At 39.7% G+C, this 25,338-nt stretch overlaps 1 protein-coding gene across 2 annotated transcripts in view; it reads right to left on the minus strand.

Moving 5' to 3' along the window:
• LOC140195151 (cytoplasmic polyadenylation element-binding protein 2-like) overlaps positions 1–25,338 on the minus strand; it is a 120,437-nt gene that overhangs the window by 33,527 nt on the left and 61,572 nt on the right. For both annotated transcript variants that reach the window (XM_072253011.1, XM_072253010.1), the window contains exon 4: positions 17,854–17,904. In XM_072253011.1, the coding sequence (XP_072109112.1) occupies positions 17,854–17,904 (51 nt within the window). The remainder of the gene's footprint in view (positions 1–17,853; positions 17,905–25,338) is intronic.

A 25,338-nucleotide genomic window follows, 5' to 3' on the forward strand; every position in this document is an offset into this window, starting at 1 on the left:
AGATACAATCCAAAGATGGAGGAGTATTCTGAAGGGAGGATGAGACAACCGTGGCTGATAAAGGAAGTCAAAGACAGCATAAAGTCAAAAGTGAGGGTATATAATATTGCAAAAATTAGTGGGAAGTTATAGAGAATTTGAAGCTTTACAAACCAAGAGAAAAGATGAAATATGAAGATAAGCGAGCCAACAATATAAGAAGAAAAATTATGCTGGGCAGGTAGTAAATTGAGGGGGTGGTGGCAAAGAAATGGTGGATGAAATCAGTAAGTATTTTGTGCCAGTCTTCACTGTTAAAGACACCAGAAGTACGCCAGAAATTCAAGACTGTCAGAGGTCAGAAGTAAGTGTAGTTGCTATTACTAAGGGGAAAGTGCTTAGGAAGAGGAAGGGTCTGAAAGTAGACAGTCACCTGAACCAGATAGCCTACATCTCAGGGTTCTGGGAAAAGGTACAGTAGCTAAAGATTGTGGTGACATCTTTTAAGAATTACTAGATTCTGGAATGCTTCCAGTGAGCTGGAAAATTCCAAGTGTCACTTCACTGTTTAAGAAGGGAGAGAGGCAAAAGAAAATAAATTGTAGGCCAGTTACCCTGACTTCAATGGTTGGGGAGATGTTGGGAGTCCATTATTGAGGATTTGGTTTCGGGGAAGTTGGGAACACATGATAAAATAGGCCAAGGTCATCAGGGTTTCCAGAAATCTTGCTTAACAAATCTGTTAGAATTATTTGAGGAAATAACAGGCAGGATAGACAAAGGAGAGTCAGTGAATGTTGTTTACTTGGTTTTTCCAGAAGGCTTTTAATAAGGGGCAGCACAAGAGCCCATGGCATTGCAACAAAGATACTAGCATTCTCAGAAGATTGGCTGACTGGCAGAAGAAATAGATTGTAAATAAAGGGAGCCTTTTCTGGTTGGCTGCCTGTGAATAGTGGTGTCCTGCAGCGGCTGGTATTGGGTCCGCATATTTTTCACATTATGTGCAAATAATTTGCACGTCAGAATTGATGGCTTTGTGGCTAAATTTGAGGGTGATACAAAGATAGGTGGATGAGCAATTAGCGTTGAGGAAGCAGGAAGTCTGCAAAAGCTTGTGGTCAAATTAGGAGAATGGGTAAAGAAAGCCTAGGGAATTGTATAGTTATGCAGATTGCGAGAAGGAATAAAGTTTCTAACCTGGGAACAAATTCAGAAATCGGAGGTGCACAGAAACTTGGGAATCCGAGTGCAGAATTCACTAAAGATTAATTTACAGATTGAGTCAATAATATGGACTGGGACACATAGACTGGGAAGCCCATACTGTAAAAGGGCTGGATGGTTTGGAGTTTGTAAAATGTGTGCAGGGTAGTTTTTTGCAGAAATACATAGAGGTACCAACTGGAGAAGTGGCAGTGTTGGATCTCCTGTTAGAGAATGAGATAGGTCAGGTGATGGAGGTTTGTGTTGGGGAGCACTTCGGGTCCAGTGATCACAATGCCATTAGTTTCAATATAATTATGGAGAAGGATAGGTCTGGACCCAGGGTTGAGACTTTTGATTGGAGAAAGGCTAACTTTAAGGAGATGTGAAAGGATTTAGAAGGAGTGGATTGGGACAATTTGTTTTATGGTAAGGATGTAATAGAGAAATTAAGGTAATTTAAAGGTGAAATTTTGAGGGTACAGAATCGTTAGGTTTAAAGGAAAGGTTAAAGGTTTGAGAGAGACAGGGTTTTCAAGGGATATTGGAAACTTGGTTCGGAAAAGAGAGATATCTACAATAAATATAGGCAGCATGGAGTAAATGAGGTGCTCGAGGAATATAAAGAATGTAAAAAGAATCTTAAAGAAATTAGAAAAGCTAAAAGAAGATATGAGGTTGCTTTGGCAAGTAAGGTGAAAATAAATCCAAAGGGTTTCTACAGTTGTATTAATAGCAAAAGGATAGTCAGGGATAAAATTGGTCCCTTAGAGAATCAGAGTGGACAGCTATGTGAGGAGCCAAAAGAGATGGGGGAGATTTTAAACAATTTCTTTTCTTCAGTATTCACTAAGGAGAAGGATATTGAATTGTGTAAGGTAAAGGAAACAGATAGGGAAGTTATGGAAACTATGATGATTAAAGAAGAGTAAGTACTAGTGCTTTTAAGGAATATAAAAGTGGATAAGTCTGCAGGTGCTGACAGGATATTCCCTAGGACCTTGATGGAAGTTAGTGTGGAGATAGCAGGGGCTCTGACAGAAATATTTCAAATGCCATTAGAAACGGGGATGGTGCCAGAGGATTGGCGTATTGCTCATGTTGTTCTATTGTTTAAAAAGGGTTCTAAGAGTAAACCTAGCAATTATGAGTTTGATGTCAGTGGTGGGTAAATTGATGGAAAGTATTCTGAGAGATGGTACATATAATTATCTGGATAGACAGGGTTCGATTAGGAACAGTCAACATGGATTTGTGTGTGGAAAGTCATGTTTAACACAACATATTGAATTTTTTTGATGAGGTTACCAGGAAAGTTGATGAGGGTAAAGCGGTGGATGTTGTCTATATGGACTTCAGTAAGGCCTTTGACAAGGTTCCACATAGAAGGTTGGTTAGGAAGGTTCAATCATTAGGTACTAATATTGAAGTAGTAAAATGGATTCAGCAGTGGCTGGATGGGAGATGCCAGAGTAGTGGTGGATAACTGCTTTTGTCAGATTGGAGGTCGGTGACTAGTGGTGTGCCTCGGGGACCTGTACTGGGTCCAATGTTGTTTGTCATATACATTAATGATCTGGATGACGGGGTGGTAAATTGGATTAGTAGGTATGCAGATGATACTAAGATAGGTGGAGTTCTGGATAATGAAGTCCGTTTTCAAAGCTTGCAGAGAGATTTAGGCCAGTTAGAAGAGTGGGCTGAAAGATGGCAGATGGCAGATGGCGTTTAGTGCTGATAAATGTGAGGTACTACATTTTGGTAGGACTAATCAAAATAGGTTAATACATGGTAAATGGTAGGGCATTGAAGAATGCAGTAGAACAGAGGGATCTAGGAATAATGGTGCATAGTTCCCTAAAGGTGGAACCTCATGTGGATAAGGTGGGGAAGAAAGCTTTTGGTATGCTGGCCTTTATAAATCAGAGCATTGAGTATAGGAGTTGGGATGTAATGTTAAAATTTTACAAGGCATTGGTGAGGCCAAATTTGGAGTATTGTGTACAGTTCTGGTCACCGAATTATAGGAAAGATGTCAACAAAATAGAGAGAGTACAGAGAAGATTTACTAGAATGTTACCTGGGTTTCATTACCTAAGTTACAGAGAAAGGTTGAACAAGTTGGGTCTTTATTCTTTGGAGTGTAGAAGGTTAAGGGGGACTTGATAGAGATATTTAAAATTATGAGGGGGATAGACAGAGTTGACGTGGATAGGCTTTTTCCATTGAGAACAGGGGAGTTCAAACTAGAGGACATGAGTTGAGAGTTAAAGGGCAAAAGTTTAGGGGTAACATGAGGGGGAACTTCTTTACTCAGAGAGTGGTAGCTGTGTGGAACAAGCTTCCAGCAGAAATAGTTGAGGCAGGTTCGGTATTGTCACTTAAAGTTAAATTGGATAGCTATATGGACAGGAAAGGAATGGAGGGTTATGGATTGAGTGCAGGTCGGTGGGACTAGGTGAGAGTAAGCGTTTGGCAAGGACTAGAAGGGCCGAAATGGCCTGTTTCTGTGCTGTAATTGTTTTATGGTTTATATGGAAGGTAAAAGCAATTTATTGAGAGGACTGGAACATAAAAACAAGAATGTAATGTTGAGGCTTTATAATGTGTAGGACAGACTACACTTGGAGTATTGTGAGCAGTTTTCGGCATCACATCGAAGAATGTGCTGTCATTGGAGAGGGTACAGAGATGCTTTACCAGAACGCTTTTGGAACAGAAAGGGTAAAAGTATGAGAAGCTTTTGATAGTTCTCTCACCAGAGTTTAGAAAAATGTGGGGTGGGGGGTGGGAAAGGAAGAGACATCTTATTGAAACCTATGGAATACTGAAAGACCTGGATAGAGTGGACATGGACAGGATGTTTTCAATAGTGGCAATATTGGGAGAGTTTAGGACAAGAGGGTACAGCCTTGGAATAGGATGTCCTTTTACAACAGAGTGGAAGAGAAATTTAATTAGCTAGAGGATTGTGAATCTGTGGAATTTATTGCCCCAAATGGCTGTGGAGGCCAAGTCATTGCATATATTTAAAACAGAGGTCCATAGGTTCTCAATCAATAAAGGTGTCAAAGGTTACAGGCAGAAGGTAGGAAAAATGGGGTTGAGAGGAAAAATAAATCAACCATGAATGAATAGTAAAACAGACACAATGGGCCAAATAACCTAATTATGCACTTACAGTGCCTATAAAGTATTATCCACCCTTTGAAATTTTCATATTGTATTCTTTCACAACATTGAATCACAGTGGCTTTAGTTTTTTTTGACACTGATCAACAAAAAAGACTCTTTCATGTCAAAGTGAACACAGATCTCAACAAAGTGATCCAAATTAATTACAAATATAAAACACACAATAATTGATTGCCTAAGTATTCACCCCCTTTAATATGACACATCTAATCATCACTGGGACAGCCAATTGATTTTACAAGTCACATAATTAGTTAAATGGAGATCACCTGCGTGCCATCAGGGTGTTTCAATTGATTGTAGTAAAAATACACCCGTATCTGGGAAGGTCCAACTGCTAGTGATTCAGTATCCCGGCAAAAATTACACCATGAAAACAAAAGAACACTCCAAGCAACTCTTCGAAAAGGTTATTGAAAAGCACAGGTCAGGAGATGGATACAAGAAAATTTTCAAGTCACTGAATATCCCTTGGAGTACAGTTATGTCAATCATCGAGAACCAGAAAGCATATTACACAGCTGTGAATCTGCCTAGAGCAGGCCATCCTCAAAAACTGAGTGATTCTGCAAAAATGGGGACTGGTAAGGGAGGCCACCAAGAGACCCATGACAACTCTGGTGGACTTGCAAGCTTCAATGGCTGAAACGGGTGAGACTATGCATACCACAACTGTTGCCCAGGTGCTTCAGTAGTCACAGATTTATGGGAGAGTGGCAAAGAGAAAGCCACTGTTGGGAAAAAAAAACCTCACATGAAATCTCAGTTAGAGTTTGCCAAAAGTATTGTGGGAGACTCTGAAGTCAGCTGGAAGGATCTATGGTCTGATGAAACCAAAATTGAGCTTTTTGACCCCATCAGACTATACGCTATGTTTGGTGTAAGCCAAATACCACACATCATCAAAAATACATCATTCCTACTGTGAAGCATGGTGTTGGCTGCATCACGTTGTGGGGATGCTTCACTGCAGCAGGCCCTGGAAGGCTTGTGAAGGTAGAGGGTAAAATGAAGGCAGCAAAATACAGGGAAATCCTGGAGGAAAACCTGATTCAGTCTGCAAGAGAACTGCGACTTGGGTGATTAGTTTTCCAGCACGACAATGACCCCAAGCATAAAGCCAAAGCCAGACAGGAATGGCTTAAAAACAACTAAGTTAATGTCCTGGAGTGGCCAAGTCAGAGTCCAGGCCTCAATCCAATTGAGAATTTATGGCTGGGCTTGAAAAAGGCTGTTCACTCATGATCCCCATACAATCTGACAAAGCTTGAGCAGTTTTGTAAAGAAGATTGGGGAAAAATTGCAGTGTTCAGATATGCAAAGCTGATAAAGGCCTATCCACAAATACTCAAGGCTATAATTGGTGCCAAAGGTGCATTTATAAATATTGACTTGAAGGGGGTGAGCAATTATGCAACCAATTATTTTGTGTTTAATAATTGGTCTAAATTTAGTCCAATTTGTAGAAATTTGTTTCACTGACAGAAGAGTCCTCTCTGTTGATCAGTATTTTTTAAAAAAGCCAAATTAAATCCACTGATTCAATGCTGTAAAATAATAAAACATCAAAACTTCTGGGGGTGAGGGGAGGATGAATACTTTTTATAGGCACTGTATGTCTTATGGTCACTACAATGTAGGAAGGGCTCAGTACCCCTGCTCTTCCATCAGTTATCCTATCACTACCAGGAACCTGCTCCATCAACCAATCTCTATGTAGATAAAGAATCAGATCTTCCCTCAAACCTCTGAGCCACTCATTTGTGTTGTGGGGACAAAGCAAATTTTCCTGGATATGAATATTGCTAACTTATATGACTGGTTTTAGAGTCTACTATGTTCCTGAAGAGTTTGCTAAAGAATATGTTCATTTCATATTCCAAAATTAAATTGTTTAAAAATAGGTACCAGTTCCAAGCACAAAGATGACCAGAATGTGTAATTTTGATATACAGTTGCAAGAAAGTCTGATCTTCAAAGTCACAATAATAGACAAACACCAACTATATAAACAAATAATACACAATTATACTTTTTATGTCATTATTGAACACCTTGTTTAATCATTCGCAGTCCAGGCTGGAAGTATGTGAACCCTTGTATTAAATAACTGGTAGAACCTTCTTCAGCAGCAAAAACCTCCACCAAATGTTTCCTGTAGCTGCTGATCAGACTTACACAATGGCGAGGAGGAATTTTGGACCATTCCTCAATACAAAACTGCTTCAATTCATCAATATTTCTGAGAGACCTTGCATGAACAGCCCTCTTCAAATCATGTCACATCATCTCAGTTGGTGTAAGGTCTGGACTCTGACTTGGGCATTCCAAAACACTAATTTTTTTCTTTTTTAAAATCATCCTGTTGTTGATTTATTTGTATTTTGGATCATTGTCTCATTGCATCATCCAACTTCTACTAAGCTCCAGGCGATGGACTGCGACCCTGACATTCTCCTGTCAAATGTCTTGATACAATTTTTGAATTGATTGTTCCCTCAACGATTGCAAGCTGTTCAGGCCGAGGCAGCGAAGCAGCCCCAAATCATAGAAACCATAGAAAAACTACAGCATAGAAACAGGCCTTTTGGCCCTTCTTGGCTGTGCCGAACTATTTTCTGCCTAGTCCCACTGACCTGCACACGGACCATATCCCTCCATACACGTCCCATCCATGTATCTGTCCAATTTATTCTTAAATGTTAAAAAAGAACCAGCATTTACCACCTCATCTGGCAGCTCATTCCATACTCCCACCACTCTCTGTGTGAAGCCCCCCCCCATGTTCCCTTTAAACTTTGCCCCCCTCACCCTTAACCCATATCCTCTGTTTTTTTTCTCCCCTTGCCTCAGTGGAAAAAGCCTCTATCTATACCCATCATAATTTTATATACCTCTATCAAATCTCCCCTCATTCTTCCACGCTCCAGGGAATAAAGTCCTAACCTATTCAACCTTTCTCTGTAACTGAGTTTATCAAGTCCTGGCAAGATCCTTGTAAACCTCCTCAGCACTCTTTCAACCTTACTAATATCCTTCCTGTAATTTGGTGACCAAAACTGAACACAATACTCCAGATTCGGCCTCACCAATGCCTTATACAACCTCATCATAACATTCCAGCTCATACTCTGATTAATAAAGGCCAATGTACCAAAAGCTCTCTTTACAACCCTATCTACCTGTGATGCCATTTTTAGGGAATTTTGTATCTGTATTCCCAGATCCCTCTGTTCTACTGCACTCTTTAGTGCCTTACCATTTACCCTGTATGTTCTACCTTGGTTTGTCCTTCCAAAGTGCAATACATGACACTTGTCTGTATTAAACTGCCATTTTTCAGCCCATTTTTCCAGCTGGTCCAAGTCCCTTTGAAGGTTCTGCAAACCTTCCTCACTGTCCACTACACCTCCAATCTTCGTATCATTAGCAAATTTGCTGATCCAATTTACCACATTATCATCCAGATCATTGATATAGATGACAAATAACAATGGACCCAGCACTGATCCCTGTGGCACACCACTAGTCACAGGCCTCCATTCTGAGAAGCAATTCTCTACTACCACTCTTTGGCTTCTTCCATTGAGCCAACGTCTAATCCAATTTACCACCTCTCCATGTATACCTAGCGACTGAATTTTCCTAACTAACTTCCCATGCGGGACCTTGTCAAAGGCCTTACTGAAGTCCATGTAGACAATATCCACTACCTTCCCTTCATCCACTTTCCTGGTAACCTCCTTGAAAAACTCCAATAGATTGGTCAAACATGACCTACCACACACAAAGCCATGTTGACTATCCCTAATAAGTCCCTGTCTATCCAAATGCTTGTAAATTCTGTCTCTTAGTACTCCCTCCAATAACTCACCCACTACTGAGGTCAAACTTACCGGCCTATAATTTCCCGGATTACTTTTCAATCCTTTTTTAAACAACGGAACAACATGAGCTACTCTCCAATCCTCTGGCACCTCACCCGTAGACACCGACATTTTAAATATATCTGCCAGGGCCCCTGCAATTTCAAAACTAGTCTCCTTCAAGGTCCGAGGGAATACCCTGTCAGGTCCCGGGGATTTATCCACTTTAATTTGCCTCAAGACAGCAAGCACCTCCTCCTTTTCAATCTGTACAGTTTCCATGATCTCACTACTTGTTTCCCTTAATTCCATAGACTTCATGTCAGTTTTCTTAGTAAATACAGACGCAAAAAACCCATTTAAGATCTCCCCCATTTCTTTTGGTTCCGCACATAGCCCACCACTCTGATCTTCAAGAGGACCAATTTTATCCCTTACAATCCTTTTACTCTTAATATATCTGTAAAAGCTCTTTGGATTATCCTTCACTTTGATTGCCAAGGCAACCTCATGTCTTCTTTTAGCCCTCCTGATTTCTTCAAGTACTTTCTTGCACTTTTTATACTCATCAAGCACCTTATTTACTCCCTGCTTCCTGTACATGTCATACAACTCTTTCTTCTTCTTCATCAGAGTTGCAATATCCCTTGAGAACCAAGGTTCCTTATTCCTATTCACTTTGCCTTTAATCCTGACAGGAACATACACGCTCTGCACTCTCAAAACTTCTCCTTTGAAGGCCTCCCACTTACCGATCACATCCATGCCAGAGAACAACCTGTCCCAATCCACGCGTTTTAGATCTTTTCTCATTTCTTCAAATTTGGCCTTCTTCCAGTTCAGAACCTCAACCCTAGGACTAGATCTATCCTTGTCCATGATCAAGCTGAAACTAATGGTGTTATGATCACTGGAACCAAAGTGCTCCCCTACACACACTTCCGTCACTTGTCCTAACTCGTTTCCTAACAGGAGTTCCAATATTGCATCCCCTCTAGTTGGTACCTCTATATATTGATTTAGAAACCTTTCCTGAACACATTTTACAAACTCTAAACCATCTAGCCCCTTCATGATGCACCTTCCAGCATATTTCATAGTTGAGATGAGGTTTTGGTGTTGCTGTGTAGTGCCCTTTTTCCTCTAAATATAGCACTGTGCATTTCTACCAAAAAGTTCAACTTTTGTCTCATCTGTCTGCAGAACATTGACCCAGAAGCATTGTGGAACATCCAGGTGGTCTTTTGCAAACTTGAGATATGTAGCCATTTTTTTGGGGAGTGTAGTGGTTTCCACGATGGTGTCCTTCCATGTACAGAGACTTTAGCAAGTTCTGGAGATTTCTGCAGGTCTTTTGCTATAACTCTTGGGCTCTTTTTCCACTTCCTTCAGCATTGCATGTCATGCTCTTGGTATGATCTTTGCAGGAAGCCCACTTCTAGGGGCAGTAGCAAACAGTACTGAATTTCCTCAATGTGTAGACAATTTATTTTACTGTGGACTGATGAACACTTAGGTCTTTAGAAATACTTTTGTAGCCTTTTCCTGCTTGATGCATCTCTACAATTCTTCTAAGGTCCTCTGAAAGTGGTAGTGATCGAGGCATGGTGCATATAAACGGATCTTTCTTCTGAAGAGCAAGATCTGTCAGTAACCTGACTTGGTGTGTTTTTTTATATATAGGGCAGGGCACCTCTACAACTCATACTCCAATCTCATCTCACTGATTGGAACACCTGACACCAAGTAGCTTTTTTAGAAGTCATTACCCCAGAGGTGCCATACTTTTTGAAACTAGGACTATGATTGTTTAAATAGTGTTCTCATTGTTGACAAGAAGTACAATTGTTTGTGAGTTATTAGTTTAGGCATACTGTGTTTGTCTATTATTGTGATTTAGATGAAGATCAGACCATATCTTATGAGTATTTAATGCAGAAAACCAGGTAATTGCAAAGGATTCACAACCCTTTTCTTGCAACTGTATATAGTAATATACCCTACAAAAATCTTCCTCAATTCTTAAAAGAAGCAAACAGTCTTTTGACAAATTCCTCTTTTTTATGATGTATCCCTTCCAGCTACTCTGCTGCTGAGAATGTAATCATAGTCGGTTTTATACATACAATATATCCTGTAAAATCATTGTGGAGATTTTGAATATCAATCACACATCAATTTGCTCATCACTACTTAATATTTCTTTATTAAAGACTGAAATGTGGGATTTAGGACAGCTCTATTTAAACCATGACCATTCTTGCATCAAGGTGCCCTCATGCAACCAGGAAAAATTTTAATATTTGTAGCTTAGTCTTTTTTCTGGCATTCACAAGTTTAAAATTTGACACTACATTGTCATTCAAGCACTTCTTTTACCAGTAGGATCAAATTCAATATTTGTATAGCATCCTTAACTATTTCTCCTCTCACAATTTGATTTCTCATCATTATGTTGCCTTATCCCACCTTATCTCTGAAACTTCCCCCAGCCACAGAACCCTACACAAAAGTCTCTGGGTTTTGTTAATTATGATTTTGTACTTAATCTATTTTAATCAATTCACTACCGATGGCTGCACTTTAAATGGCCAACGCTTCTAAGTCCTTGAACCCTTTAAACTTGTCTAGTTGTTTTTCCTTCCATATACTCCACAAAACTGCTAAAACCAAACCCTAAACTTCCTGCTGTAATAGCTCCTTTATGTGTTTTTTTTGCAACAGCAGTGCCTGGGACAACATAAATAGAGGTTGTTAATATTTTAATATTCCACATAATTCATAATCAAGTTATTTAGACAGTACATATTCAGATTTCAAACAAATTTTCCAGTTAGTGCTGACAATCCTAACTATTAAAGTGCACAAAATGCACTTTGAATTGCATCATATTCTGTAAATAAAGGTAACAGGTTACCATTCCTTCATTTTTTTCTGAACTATGAGCCTTAGCAGAACAAATATTACCCCATCCTTTTAAAATTACTTAACAACAGGTCTATTTACTGCTAACACCATAGAGTAATAATATATTATTGCAAGTGGCAACTATGAATTGTATAATTCATTTATATTTAAAACAAGTTCATGCTTCTGGAATTTTTATTAATAAACAAATCACCTATAGATACAATAAGCACCCATCTATTAAAACACATAAAAACAACTAAATTCTTTACAAAAGGAAATTATACATATCCAAGAAGTTCACTCAATGTTAGAAGGAAAGTTTACACAACTGTGAAGGTCAGACTAAAAATAGACCATTCCCTGATGCAGAAAAAGTAAGCTCCACATGTGACATTTTGATATGAATTTTTCTTCCTTGTGTGGCACATTCTCTTCACATCTATACCACTGACCTTTCTTGGGAATGATGTGATGCAGTGAGTCATAGTTTCTGCAGCACATTATACAACAGTTCTAAGAACCAGCCAGTGGCCAGCTTCAGCAAACTGTCCTGCTCTAGAATTACATACCCCATAAAATAGAATGCAGGAGTATACACAACTCTACAGAAGTCTTCAAAAGATTTTAAACACCATACAAAGACCTTGTGGATTTTCTATGTGCATCATGTTCAATGCACATGGGAATCCTACTCATAGCTGATAAAAACATGTCAAAAAAACAGTGCTGGAAATATTCTGCAAGCAAGATAGCCTCTGTGGAGACTGAAAAAGAATTAATATTACATCAGAAGTGAGAGAAATTAATTAAATGTCTCAAGACCAGGGAAAACAAAGATCAGATGGAGACCAAGAGTGACTAAGTAATAGTGGTGGGGTAGCTGAGTACCTGGTGAAGCTTGTTAACCTCAAGAGGAAATGCAAATTTGAGAACCAAATCTGGGGGAACCAAACAGGGATTGGACAACTACCCTGCACAACACCACCACTCAATCCATAGATGGCCCATTACATATTGCTTTAATTCACCATCCACTCAATCTTTGGCCTTCTACACTGTTCTAATGAATCCACACAGGTTCAAGGAACAGCATTGTATTGCCCACTTTAATAGATTTTAGTTCGTAGAACCTAACCTTAATTTAAAATGGTTGAATTTGAACAGTAATTCTGGTCTGTTACAGAATTGGCCAGTTCAGACGAAATCTATAATGAAGTGCACCATGGCAGGGAAGCAACTTGGTAGGTGGGGTGGGGGAATGGTGAGCTGAGTCAAGGAATGGAAAATTAAGTTCAACTGATATACTGGAGATTTTTGAAGATCTGATCAGTAGAATACTAATGGAGAGAAACCTGTAGATGTGGTGAATTTAAATTTACAAAAATATTACCAAAGATTAGCCACACGTTTAGCACACAATGAAACGAAGGTAACATGTCAACTTGATTGGTTACTGACAAAAGTACAGAGTGGGAATAAACAGATCCTCAGATCCTTTTCAGTTTGGCAGAGACAACTGGGATCCTACCATCATTAGTGCTTGGTTCTAGTTATTCACAACCTGGAATAATGATTTAACTGAGATGACCAAATATATTAACACATTTGCTGATAACACTAAATTAGGTGAGATGACTGGTGTAGGATATAAAAGGCTTAAGGAGGATACTAGCAAGCACAATGAGTGAGAATGCAGCAGATAAAATATACCTACATTTACCAATGTGGATGGTCACACAAAACAGAAAACTGTGACTTTAAAGCAGTGACCGATTGGGTAGTAATGTTCAAAGGGATGTATAGTTGCAAGAGAAAGTTCGTGAACCCTTTGCAATTACCTGGTTTTCTGCATTAATTACTCAAAATGTGATCTGAGATTCATCGCAATAATAGACAGTCTGCCTAAACTAATAACACACCAACAATTGTTCCTATCATTAAGCAGAAAATCGGGTAACTGCAAGGGGTTTACAAACTTTTTCTTAAAACTGTTGGTGTTTTATGCACAAGTCACTAAAGGCCAACATTCAGATGTGCAGGTATGTTAGCCTGAGTAATGAGAAAATTTGATTATATAGATCTCACTTTTCCAGATATAGTTCAATGTCTAACATTGTGTTTTCTAGAGAATGTCGTTGCTAATTCTCACTTGCATCAAACAGTAAACATTCATAATAAAGAGTAATTAATTCACTTTGTTACACTAGACAATTTTACTGGCATAATATGCCATGGTTTCACAATAAGTGAACCAAATTAGAGAATGTTTGAAGATCTTGAAGAATGTTTTTTGAACAACACCAAGTGCTAGAGGGACTCAGCAGGTCAAGTAGCATCTATGGAGTGAAATGGACAGTTGACATTTCAGGTCAAGACCCTTCACTTGAACTGGAAAGAGATAGCTAGTGTAAAATGCTGAAGAGAAAGGATGAACCAAGAGCTGATAGGTGATTGGAGGATGCAGGTGAGGGGGTGAGGAGGGCAGGAATGATGTCAGAAGCTGAGAGGTGATAGGTATAACTGACATAGTGCTGCAAATAATGGAATCTGATTGAAGAGGATGGTGGGGCTTGGAATAAAGGAAGGGAGGTAGAGAGAGGAGCTGGTGGGGAGTGTGTGGATGATGGACAGGGTGGGAAAAGGAAAAAAATGTGAGGAGGGGCCAGTTGAATCAGGAGAGTTTAAAAAAAAGTAGAAAGAAAGAAGGTACAGTGGGGTAGTGGTTGCCAGAAGTTTGAGAACTTAATGTTCATACTGCCAGGTTGCCCAAGCAGAATACAAGGTGTTCTGCTAATTTTCATTCCGCCATGGGCAGACATGTTTGTGTTGGAATGGGAAGTGAACATATGAACACTATTTCAATATTCCTTTCTTTACTTGCACCCTTTATTTTTGCAACTTTTTGTCATTTTGTGTCTTTGCACTGTACAACTGCTGCATATCAACCAACTTCACATAATATACAATGCCTTGGAAGAGTATTCAGCCCCCACAACTATTTTCACACTTTACTGTCTTGTCTTCAAAATTTTAAATATATTGAAGTAGGATTTTTTGACCTAATCTACAAAACATTGTGTATCATGTCAAATCAAAAGAAACATGCCAAATCCTGTCAACAATTTACTAAAAATTAAAAACCAACATTGTGAGGTTTAAGAAGTATTCATCCCCTTTGTAATTACTACACTAACTTTCCTCAGGAGCAATACCAACTCACCCAATTTGCTGATGTAGAAAATTAGAGTATCACTTGTTTTCAATGAATAAATACCTCCTCTCTCTGTAAGGTCCAATAGTATGGTAGATTTTCAACAAACCAAAATAAAGATAAAAGAACATTCAAGACAGGTCAGGAAAATGATAATAGAAAAGCACAGATCTGGGAAAGTGTACAAGATCATCTGAAGGGCACTAAACATACCTTGGAGCTCAGTGCAGTCCATACAGAAAAAGCGGAAAAAATATGAAACCACAGCCACGCTGTCTAGTTCAGGCTTCCCCTCTAAACTTAGTTGCCAGAGAAGAATGGCACTTGTAAGAGAGGTTACTGTGACACCAACAGTCACTGAATGAGCTGCAGGTCAGTGGCTGCAAGTGGAGATGAAGTTCATGGTTCCAATCTCAAAATGGATATTTATAGATGAGTGGCAAGGAAAAATCCCTGGCTTTTTAAAAAAAACAGCATATCCTTACCCATAAACACTTTGCAAAATGTCACCTATAAGATACCATAAAGAAGTGGAAAAAGGTCTTGTGGTTGATTGAGACTAAAGTGGAACTTTTTAGCCTCAACACTAAGCACTACACGTGGTGTAAATCTAATACTGTGCATCAGCCAGGTAACATCATCCCTACTGTAAAAGCATGGTGGAGGGAGCATCATGCTATGGGAAAACCACTTAGCCGCAGGGATCGGAAATCTGGTCAGGATGGATGGAAAGATGAATGCTGCTAAAGCCAGAAAGATCCTGGATAAAAACCTGTTAGCCTCTACCAGAAAGCTTGAACTGGAGAGGAAGTTCCTCCTTCAGCAGGACAATGACCCAAAGCACACTGCCAGAGGAACCATGGAGAGCTTCAAATGAGGAAAACTGATGTCTTTCAGTGCCCAGTGTCCTGACCTTAACTCAATCAAACATCTCTGGCGTGACCTCAAGATTGCTGTTGAATGTCACTCCCTAACTAACCTGTCACAGCTTAAACAATTTTGCAAGGAGGAAAGGGCAAATCTTACTCCATCGCATTGTGTAAAGCTAAGAGACTTATCCAAAAGACTACTGGCTGTAATGGCTGCAAGAGGTTGTTCAACTAAATAGTAAACAGAGGAGGATGAATACTTTTGAATTGCAGACATTTCAGCTTTTGAATTTTTAAGTTTTTTGCACTTTACAATTTTCCCTGTTTTTTGGGCTCTGCTGTGAAAAAAAAGGAGCCTATGATTAACAAATAAAAGTTCTCTGTTAAATTTATCAAAATCCCTGATTGCAGTACACATGTGAACAAATGGCTGAGTGGCTGAATACTTTTACAAGGCACTGTAAGTCAGTGGTAATAAATTCTGAAATGACTGGCCAAAGGGTGATCCTGGCTAGCACAGGGGATAGTATACTTGTCTGGTCATAATAGGTCAGTGACTTCAACTGTTGTCTATCACATTTGTTAACTGTCTTCACAGGTGCTGCATTATTCAAAGACTATTACCAGAGCTTTGATTTTTACTTCTAATGTCCAGCATTCAAATATTTTTAGCTGTGCTAAATGATTAAAATAACTCTGTACATACATCACATAGATTCTACTTCTAGAAGCAAAATAAAATGCCATAATCTGAATAATAAGTACTCTGAATTGAACAAAAAATGTAGTGTTAGGCACATCTAGATTGACAATCGTACAACTTCTCAAAAACTTGAATATACAACATAAAATGAATTCCAAATGGGCGCTAGCCTACAAAGTACCCAGGACATCTTCAGGGAGCGGTGTCTCAAAAGACAGCGTCCATTATTAAAGACCTTCAGCACCCAGGGCATGTCCTTTCCTCACTGTTACCATCAGGTAGGACATACAGAAGCCTGAAGTCATACACTCAGCGACTCAGGAACAGCTTCTTCCCCTCTGCCATCCTATTCCTAAATGGACTTAAGCTTTGGACACTACCTCACTTTTTTTAATATACAGTATTTCTGTTTTTGCACATTTTTTAATAATCTATTCAATACACGTAATTGATTAACTTGTTTATTTGTTGTTTTATTTTATTATTTCTTTCTCTCTCTGCTAGATTATGTATTGCATTGAACTGCTGCTGCCAAGTTAACAAATTTCACGTCACATGGCGGTGATAATAAACATGATTCTGAAATAACAATCACAATTATCTGGACAAAATAATATTGGTCCATTGTTTATTCACACATAAACCTAAGCAAAAACTAAAAGGGAATCTGCAATCAAATACAATGAAAGGGTATAGTGATTTCAATGTAAGATTTCTATCATGAAACACAGCTTGACGAATCCCTAACTAATACAAGTACTTAGCTCATTGGAAAGGCAACTGATGTTAATCCAATAAATTGAAGATCACTTTTACATATACTATTAAAAATACTGGAGCATGCATATCATTTCATCATTTAATGACTGTCACCAAATAATCACCAGTCTTTGTCTCACACTACTTTATACTGATAGTTAACAAAAAAAAATCTAAGACTTAAAATTAAAGATTGATTGAACAGATTACTTCATATTTTACCACTCTGTATATGCAATTATTTTCAACCTTCAAAAAGCACCAATTGTAGATCCCCTACTTTTAAGACTCCACAACCAAGGAACATACTAGGAAGTGCAGCCAATCTGGTCTCTTTAATATCTCAAAAACCGTTATCTGATTACTCTGGTTGTGAATTCTGGGACAGGAACCTTAATTTGAATGTTCTTTTTCTTTGGAAACCTTGGTATTATTTCACTCAATCAAGATTCCACTCCCTTCAGGACTGTGCATCCTTCCCAAGTTATGTTGTCAGAATCTCATTAGACTTTTCTAATTGTACACTTCCATCTACCTTGCCTGCAATACCTCCCATCTTCCCATCTTTCTGGCCATCAGCAAGCTGAAATATGGATTTGATGTACAAACGTTTGTATTAACCGAACCTTTTTTTTTGAAAAAAAGCAAGTGAATAGCTGAGGGTCCAAAACAACTGTTAGTGGGTAACCATTCAGTATTCCATTAAGCAAAGAAACAACTCATCTGCCTCTATTATTTGGTCAATTTACTTGCCTACAATTATACACAGAAAACATTTTGCTATTACTTAAGTACTTCTGTTCTGCTTTTTAAACTGCACTGGATTTCTCTTATCATCTAGAAGTTTGTCATTCTGCCTTTCTGCCCTTAAGTACAGACTTCATTAATGCACCATTTGATATCAAGCTTAATTCATACAAAATATACTAAGTGAAGGTAATATTACAGATGTAGAAACAAATGAACTAGAAATCAGTTTCAAAGCTGAAAATCAGGTCATGTGCATTACCACCACTATAGTGCTGCTGCAAGTTAATCTGCCATTGAACTTTTACCAGTTGCCCATTCCACGTCCTGTAATATGTTTCATGTGCTGCCAATCAATGTGGTTTCCTAATAACAGCAAAGGAAAAATACAATACTCACAATACTTACCATTAAGCATCAGAAAATTGTCAGTTCCTGGATGGGGATATCCTAAACGACCTGGAATAGGGCAAATAACATAATTAATGATTTTTAAATGAAAGGGGAAAATGCAACATATCAATACCAAATTATTGAATTAATTTTTTTTTTAAATAGACCCTGGTTACTCCACCCTATTCTTTCCCTTGCACTCTGCTGGTAACTTCCATAGAAGCTCAAATGAGAGAAAACGGATTCAGTTTTTTAAAATATTCACTCATTTATTTTTCCCTACTTCCCTCTATCTGGCAGCTGGGACAGCTAAAATTGTGTGTGTTCTCATGTTGTTTAAACCTCACAGACCCCTATAATTTTAAGTATGACTCCTCCTTGCCCTACAACAGAAACTATTCATCAATGCCACAGTATTTTGGTCTATCTAAATTTCTCTCCCTTCTGGACACAGGGTAGTGAAATGAGTTTGAAGTTACCACAAAAACCTACAATAAACTTTCTACTATAAGCACAATTTATATTTAGTAAAATTGTTACTTTTGCAACAGCTTCAATCTTGACTGTGGCTACAAGGACTGAAATTTCATTTGTCTGACAAAAATCCACAAAATATTCCAAAGCAGTTTTGAGGTAGTCAATAAAAGTAAAAAGAAGAAAATATATCAATGAACAAAAGCTTGGAAAGGAGCTTCTTAAAAGAGAGCAAAGTGGAAAGATCAAGCTACAAACATGCGGTAAGGAAACAAGCTACAAGCATCCTGTTGATGAGCATCTGGGACGCAATGCTCAAATCAGGTGACCCTAACCTTCACAAGAAATTGAGAAGTGATCTCCATAAAGCTATCAGGGATGCCAAGTGACAATACAAGTTCAAAATTGAGTCATGGACCAGTCAGTTGCAGCAGGGCTTACGTGTTATAACAAGCATTGCTGAGAACAGCACACCAGTTCCCAATGAGTTTAATGTGTTTTATATGTTTTGAACAGAAGAGGACTGGATTGTCACCACTTACTCCATCAGCCTCGGATGCACTGAATCCACAGTCACTGCAACTTCTAGAGAGTGAACCCACAAGCATATGGCCCAGATGGTGTTCCTGGCCATGTCCTAAGATCCTGTACAGATCAACTGGTGGGAGCATTTGCAGATATTTTTTAAGCTCTCTCTACTTTCTTCTGAGCTTCCCACCTGGTTTAAGACCATTATCATCCTGATACCTTAAAAAAAGGTAACCTGTTTTAATCACTACCACTCAGTGGCTCTGCCATCCACCATCATGAAGTACTTTGAGAGGCTGGTTACAGCAAACATTAACTTCAGCCTCCCAGACATCCTCAATCTACTGAAATTTGCCTACTGCCACAACAGATACAGTGGATGCCATCTCCATGGCACTTCAGTCACCCCGGGAGCATCAGGACAAGAAAGACGCATGCAAGACTATTCACAAAGAGAAAATCTGCAGACGATGGAAGTTCAAACAACACACACAAAATGCTGGAGGAATTCAGTAGGCCAGCCGGCATCTATGGAAGAGAGTACAGTTAACCTTTCAGGCCAAGACCTTCATTGGGTCTCGGTCTGAAATGTTGACTGTACTCTCTTCCATAGATGCTGGCTAGCCTGCTGAGTTCCTCCAGCATTTTCTGTGTATTGCATAAGACTATTGTTTATTGACTATAATTTCACCACAAATACTAAAACTCCAAGCAAACTCATTTCCAAATTCCCAGACCTGGGACTCAATGGTTTCTTTTGCAACTGGATGTTGACTTCCTGATCTCCAACATAATACAACGATAGCTCCTCCATAATTACCCTCAACACTGCATCCTTAGCCTCCTACTTTACTCCCTATACAATCACGACTGCGTGGCCAGATTCTGTTCCAATTCCATTTACAAGTTTACAGGTGACATCACCAAAGTGGGTTGTATCGCAAATAACCATGAGTCAAGGTACAGAAAGGAATAGAGAGCCAAAAGACATGGTATAATGACAACAATGTACCCCACAATGTCAGCAAAACAACATGATGGTCACTGATTTCAGAAAGGGAGGGAGGAGGGCAGTGTACGTGATCCTGTTTAGATTAATGGTGCTGAAGTCACGATCAAGAGCATCAAGTTATTAAGAAAGATCATTAATACCTTGTCCTGGTCAAACCACATTTGACATAGGACTAAGAAAGCTTACTGGTGATTCTTAAACAAGAGAAAACCCGCAGATGCTGGAAATCCAAGCAACACACACAAAATGCTGGAGGAACTCAGCAAGCCAGGCAGCATCTAAGAAAAATAGTACAGTCGACATTTCAGGCTGAAACTCTTCAGAAGGACTGGAGAAAAAAAGCTGAGGTGTAGAAAGTGGGGGGGGGGGGGAGGGAGAGAAGAGAGAAAAACAAGGTGATAGGTGAAATCTGAAGGGGGGAAGGGGATGAGATAAAGAGCTAAGTAAAGTGGTAAAAGAGACAGAAAGCCATGGAAGAATGAAAGGGGGGGTGGGGTGGGGGGAGAGCGCCAGAGGGATGTTACGGGCAGGCAGGTAGATAAGGTGAGAGGGGGAAAAGGGGATAGGAAATGGTGAGGAGGGGGCATTACTGGAAGATCGAGAAATCAATGTGTGGTTGAAGGCAGTGTTAATGGTGGAGCGTAGATGCTGCCTGGCCTACTGAGTTCCTGCAGCATTTCATGTCTGATGCTTCTTACTTCCTAAAGAGGCTAAAGAAATATAGCACGTCTCCTCTGACCCTCACCGTTTTTTTAAAAACCGAAAATGTTCTATCTGGATGCATTGCGGCTTGGTACGGCAACTGTTGTGCCTTGCTTTGAAGGGAATTGCAGAGTTATGGACACAGCTCAGCACATCACCAAAACCAGGCTTCCTTTCATGGATTGTCTATACTTCTTGTTGACTTGGTAAAAGAGCCAGCATAACCAAAGACCGCTCCCACCTGGAGATCTTCCTCCATTCTCCCATTGGGCAGGAGAAAGAAAAACCTGAAGGCACATATTACCAGCTCAAATACGGCTTACAGTGCCTATAAAAGGTATTCACCCATGCCACCCCACCCCCCAGATTTCATATTTTATTGTTTTACAACATTGAGTCACAGTGGATTAAATTTGCCTTTTTTGACACTGGTCAACAGAAAAGGACTCTTTCATGTCAAAGTGAAAACACACTTCTACAAATTAGCCTAAATTTATTCCAATTATTAAACACAAAATAATTGATTGCATAATTACTCTCCTCCTTCAAGTCAATATTTAGTAGATTCACCTTTGACAGCAATTACAGCCTTGAGTATGTGTGGATAGGTCCCCATCAGCTTTGTACATCTGGACACTGCAATTTTTCCCCCAGTCTTGTTTACAAAACTGCTCAAGCTCTGTCAGATTGCATGAGGACTGTAAGTGAACAGACCTTTTCAAGTCCAGCCACAAATTCTCAATTGGATTGAGGTCTGGACTCTGACTTGGCCACTCCAGGCCATTAACTTTGTTGCTTTTAAGCCTTTCCTGTGTAGCTTTGACTTTATGCTTGGGGCCATTGTCTTGCTGGAAAATTAATCTTCCCCCAAGTCGCAGTTCTCTTGCGGACTGCATCAGGTTTTCCTCAAAGATTTCCCTGTATTTTGCTGCCTTCATTTTACCCTCTACCTTCACAAACCTTCCAAGACCAGCTGCAGTGAAGAATCCCCACAGCATGAAGCAGCAACTACCGTGCTTCACGGTAGGGATGGTCTGTTTATGATGATGTGCAGTATTTGGCCAAACATAGCATTTAGTTTGATGGCTAAAAAGCTCAATTTTTGGTTTCATCACACCCTAGAACCTTCTTCCAGCTGACTTCAGTCTCCCACATGCCTTCTGGTAAACTCTAGCCAAGATTTCATGTGTTTTTTCAACAGTGGCTTTCTCTTTACCACTCTCCCATAAAGCTGCAACTGGTATAGTACCCATGCAATTGTTGTATGTGCAGTCTCTCCCATCTCAGCCACTGAAGCATGTAACTCTCCAGAGTCTTCATAGATCTCTTGGTGATCTCCCTCACTATCCCCCTTTTAGCACAGGCAGTTTTTGAGGACGCCCTGCTCTGGGCATATATACAGCTATGCCATATTCTTTCTATTTCTTGTTGACTGACTTAACTGTACGCTAATGGATATTCCGTGACTTGGAAATTTTCTTGTACCCATCACCTGACTTGTGCTTTTCAATAAGCTATTCATGGAGTTGCCTGGAGTGTTCTTTTGTCTTCATGGTGTAGTTTTTGCCAGGATACTGAATCACCAGCAGTTGGACCTTCCAGATACAGGTGTATTTTTACTACAATCAATTGAAACACCTTGACTGCACACTGGTGATCTCCATTTAACTAATTATATGACTTCTAAAACCAATTGGCTGCACCAGTGATGATTAGGTGTGTTATATTAAAGGGGGTGAATACTTATGCAATCAATTATTTTGTTTTATATTTATAATTAGTTTGGATCACATTGTAGAGATCCATTTTCACTTTGACGAGTCTTTTTCTGTTGATCAATGTCAAAAAAAAAGTCAAATTAAATCTACGATTCAATGTTGCAAAACAATAAAACATGACAATTTCCAAGGGGGGGGGGTGTATGCATTTTATAGGCACTGTATACCTTGCTGTTATAAGACTATTGAATGGTTTCCCAGTACAAGATGTATTCTTGACCCAACAATATATTTATTATAACCTTGCACCGAGTGCCTACTTACATTATACTTTCTCTGAAACTCTAACACTTTATTGTGCAGTTTGTTATTGTTTTACCTTGTATTACCTCAATGCACTGTGTAATGAATTGATCTGTATGAACAGCATGAGATACAACATTTTCCACTGTATCGCAGTACAGGTGACAATAATAAACAAATTTACCAAATGAATGTGTTGGGAGGAAATGCATAAGAGTGAGATGAAGATTTTTCTCAAGAGGATGTACCAATACACTACAGAGATGGAGAGGAGTTTGACTATAAACAGAAGGATGATTTTATTTCTTGACAAGCTGGGCACAATTAGATAGGAAAATGGTGAATGTAATTCCTTTATTCAGTAAAGGTGGGAAATAAAGCTTAATGTCTGCCATGGAGGGAGTGGGGTGATATTAGAAACTATCAAGGCAAAATTCTAAGTAAGCTGCAATGCTAACATGGGTTTGAGAAAGGGAAATGGCAACTATACTTAACAAATATATCAAAAAGGCAAGAGCCTCAAGATGCAGTGTGATCTGGGCATCTTTGTGCATGAATCATGAAAGGATTAGCTTACAGGTATTGCAAGTCATCAACAAAACTAGGATACTATTGCTAGGAGGAAGAAATAGAGAATAGTTATACTTTGGTTAGAGGGTGTGCATGAGACAATATTTGGAGTAATGTGCACAGCATGGATCTTTCCTTGTTTTAGGATATTGAAGTTTTGGAAGTAATTGAGAGGTAACGAATTCCTAGAATTGCCAAGTTGCCTCACAAGGAAAGTTGAAGTGGTCAAACTTGTATCTGCTCTTATAGAAGAGCAGAATGAGGCCTGACTAAATTAGACAAAATCCTGACAGATCTTTACAGGATAGATGTGGAGAAAATGCTTCTTCTGGGAGAATCTAGATTTATAGTCACCAGTTAAAAATAAGGAGTTACCCATTTCAGACAAAAGAAAAATACTCTACTCCTTTTAGAACATGGATTCCCAACCGGGGATCCACAGACCCTCCCAGTTAACGGTAGGGGTCCACGGCTACCCCTCTTTTCGGGCCTTATTCTCAAAGGACAGTGGAAGGAAATTCTGATTATATTTAAGGCCAAGTAAGTTCAGTGGGTGAGTGGGAGATCCTTTAAACAACTCCCATATCAGACTTTCCCATCTGCAAATTGAGAGTGCAAGATTAGGATCACAAACAAGAGAGAATCTGCAGATGCTGGATATCTGAGCAACACGCACAAAATGCTGGCGGAACTCAGCAGGCCAGGCAGCATCTATGGAAAAAAGTACAGTCGATATTTAGGGCCGAAACCCTTCAGCTGGACTGGAGAAAAAAAGTTGAGGAGTACATTTAAAATGGTGGGGAGAGGGGAGAGAGAAACACTAGGTGATACACAAAACTTGGAGGGGGAGGGATGAAATAAAGAGCTGGGAAATGGATTGGTGAAAGACACAGAAGGTCATGGAAGAAAGAAAAAGGGGGGAGGAGCACCAGAGGGAGGTGATTGGCAGGCAAAGGGATAACGTGAGAGTGGGAAAAGGGGATGGGAAATGGTGGTGGGGGGCACGGGCATTACTAGAAGTTTGAGAAATCAATGTTCATGCCATCAGGTTGGAGGCTACCCAAACAGAATATGAGGTGTTGTTCCTCCAACCTAAATGTGGCCTCATCACGACAGTGGAGGCGGCCATGGATGGACATACCAGAATGGAAATGGGAAGTGGAATTAAAATGGGTAGCCATTGGGAGATCCCGCTTCTTCTGGGGACAGAGCACAGATGCTTGGTGAAGCAGTGTCCCAATCTAAGTTGCGTCTCACCAATAGACAGGAAGCCACACCAGGAGCACAGAACGTAATAAATGACCCCAACAGACTCACAGGTGAAGTGTCATCTCACCTGGAAGGACTTTTTAGGGCCCTGACCCATCCCCTTTTCCCTCTTTTACCTTATCTCCTTGCCTGACCATTGTCTCCCTCTTTTTTTAAACAAAACTATAAACATTTAATTACTTCACATATACACAAGGTACAGTCAATATTTACAAGTATGCTCAAATTAAAATACGGCACGAACATATCCTTGGAAAAGAGGAGGCAGTCAGCGCGGGCAGTGCCCTCCACTTCCACCACTTAGACCTGTGAATGGCCATCTTGGCAGACCCAGGACCAAACCCACCACGAGATCCTCCTCACGCCCCACCCCCTTCCGAACTGGGTGCCCGTATATGAGGGGCGCAGGACTAAAGTGCAGCCAGAACCTCAGCAGCAGCCCCTTGAGAAACTCAAAAAGGAGCTGCAACCATAAAGCTTTATCATTGTAAGTCTGAGCTCGCCAGGCCTTCTGCTTACTGCATCGGAATACATTGAGGCTCATTTCAGACACTGCACCAAGTGCCAACCATACCACTAGTAATCCCTTTAAGTGTTTCTGAAAAATGTGTTCCCCACATCGCCTTCCTCTGGTGCTCTTCCCTCCTTTTTCTTTCATACATGGCCTTCTGTCTCTTTCACCAATCAACCTCAGCTCTTTACTTCATCCCTCCCCCCCTCAGCTTTCACCTATCACCTGATATTTCTCTCTCCCCCTCCCCACCTTTTTAAATCTACTCATCAGCAATTCTTCTCCAGTTCTGCGGAAGGGTTTTGGCCCAAAACGTCGACTGTACTTTTTTTTCCATAGATGCTGCCTGGCCTGCTGAGTTCCTCCAGCATTTTGAGCAAAATTAGGATGACCTGGCCTATAGTTACATATCA

Source organism: Mobula birostris, chromosome 3 (assembly GCF_030028105.1).
Source record: "Mobula birostris isolate sMobBir1 chromosome 3, sMobBir1.hap1, whole genome shotgun sequence".
NCBI lineage: Eukaryota > Metazoa > Chordata > Chondrichthyes > Myliobatiformes > Myliobatidae > Mobula > Mobula birostris.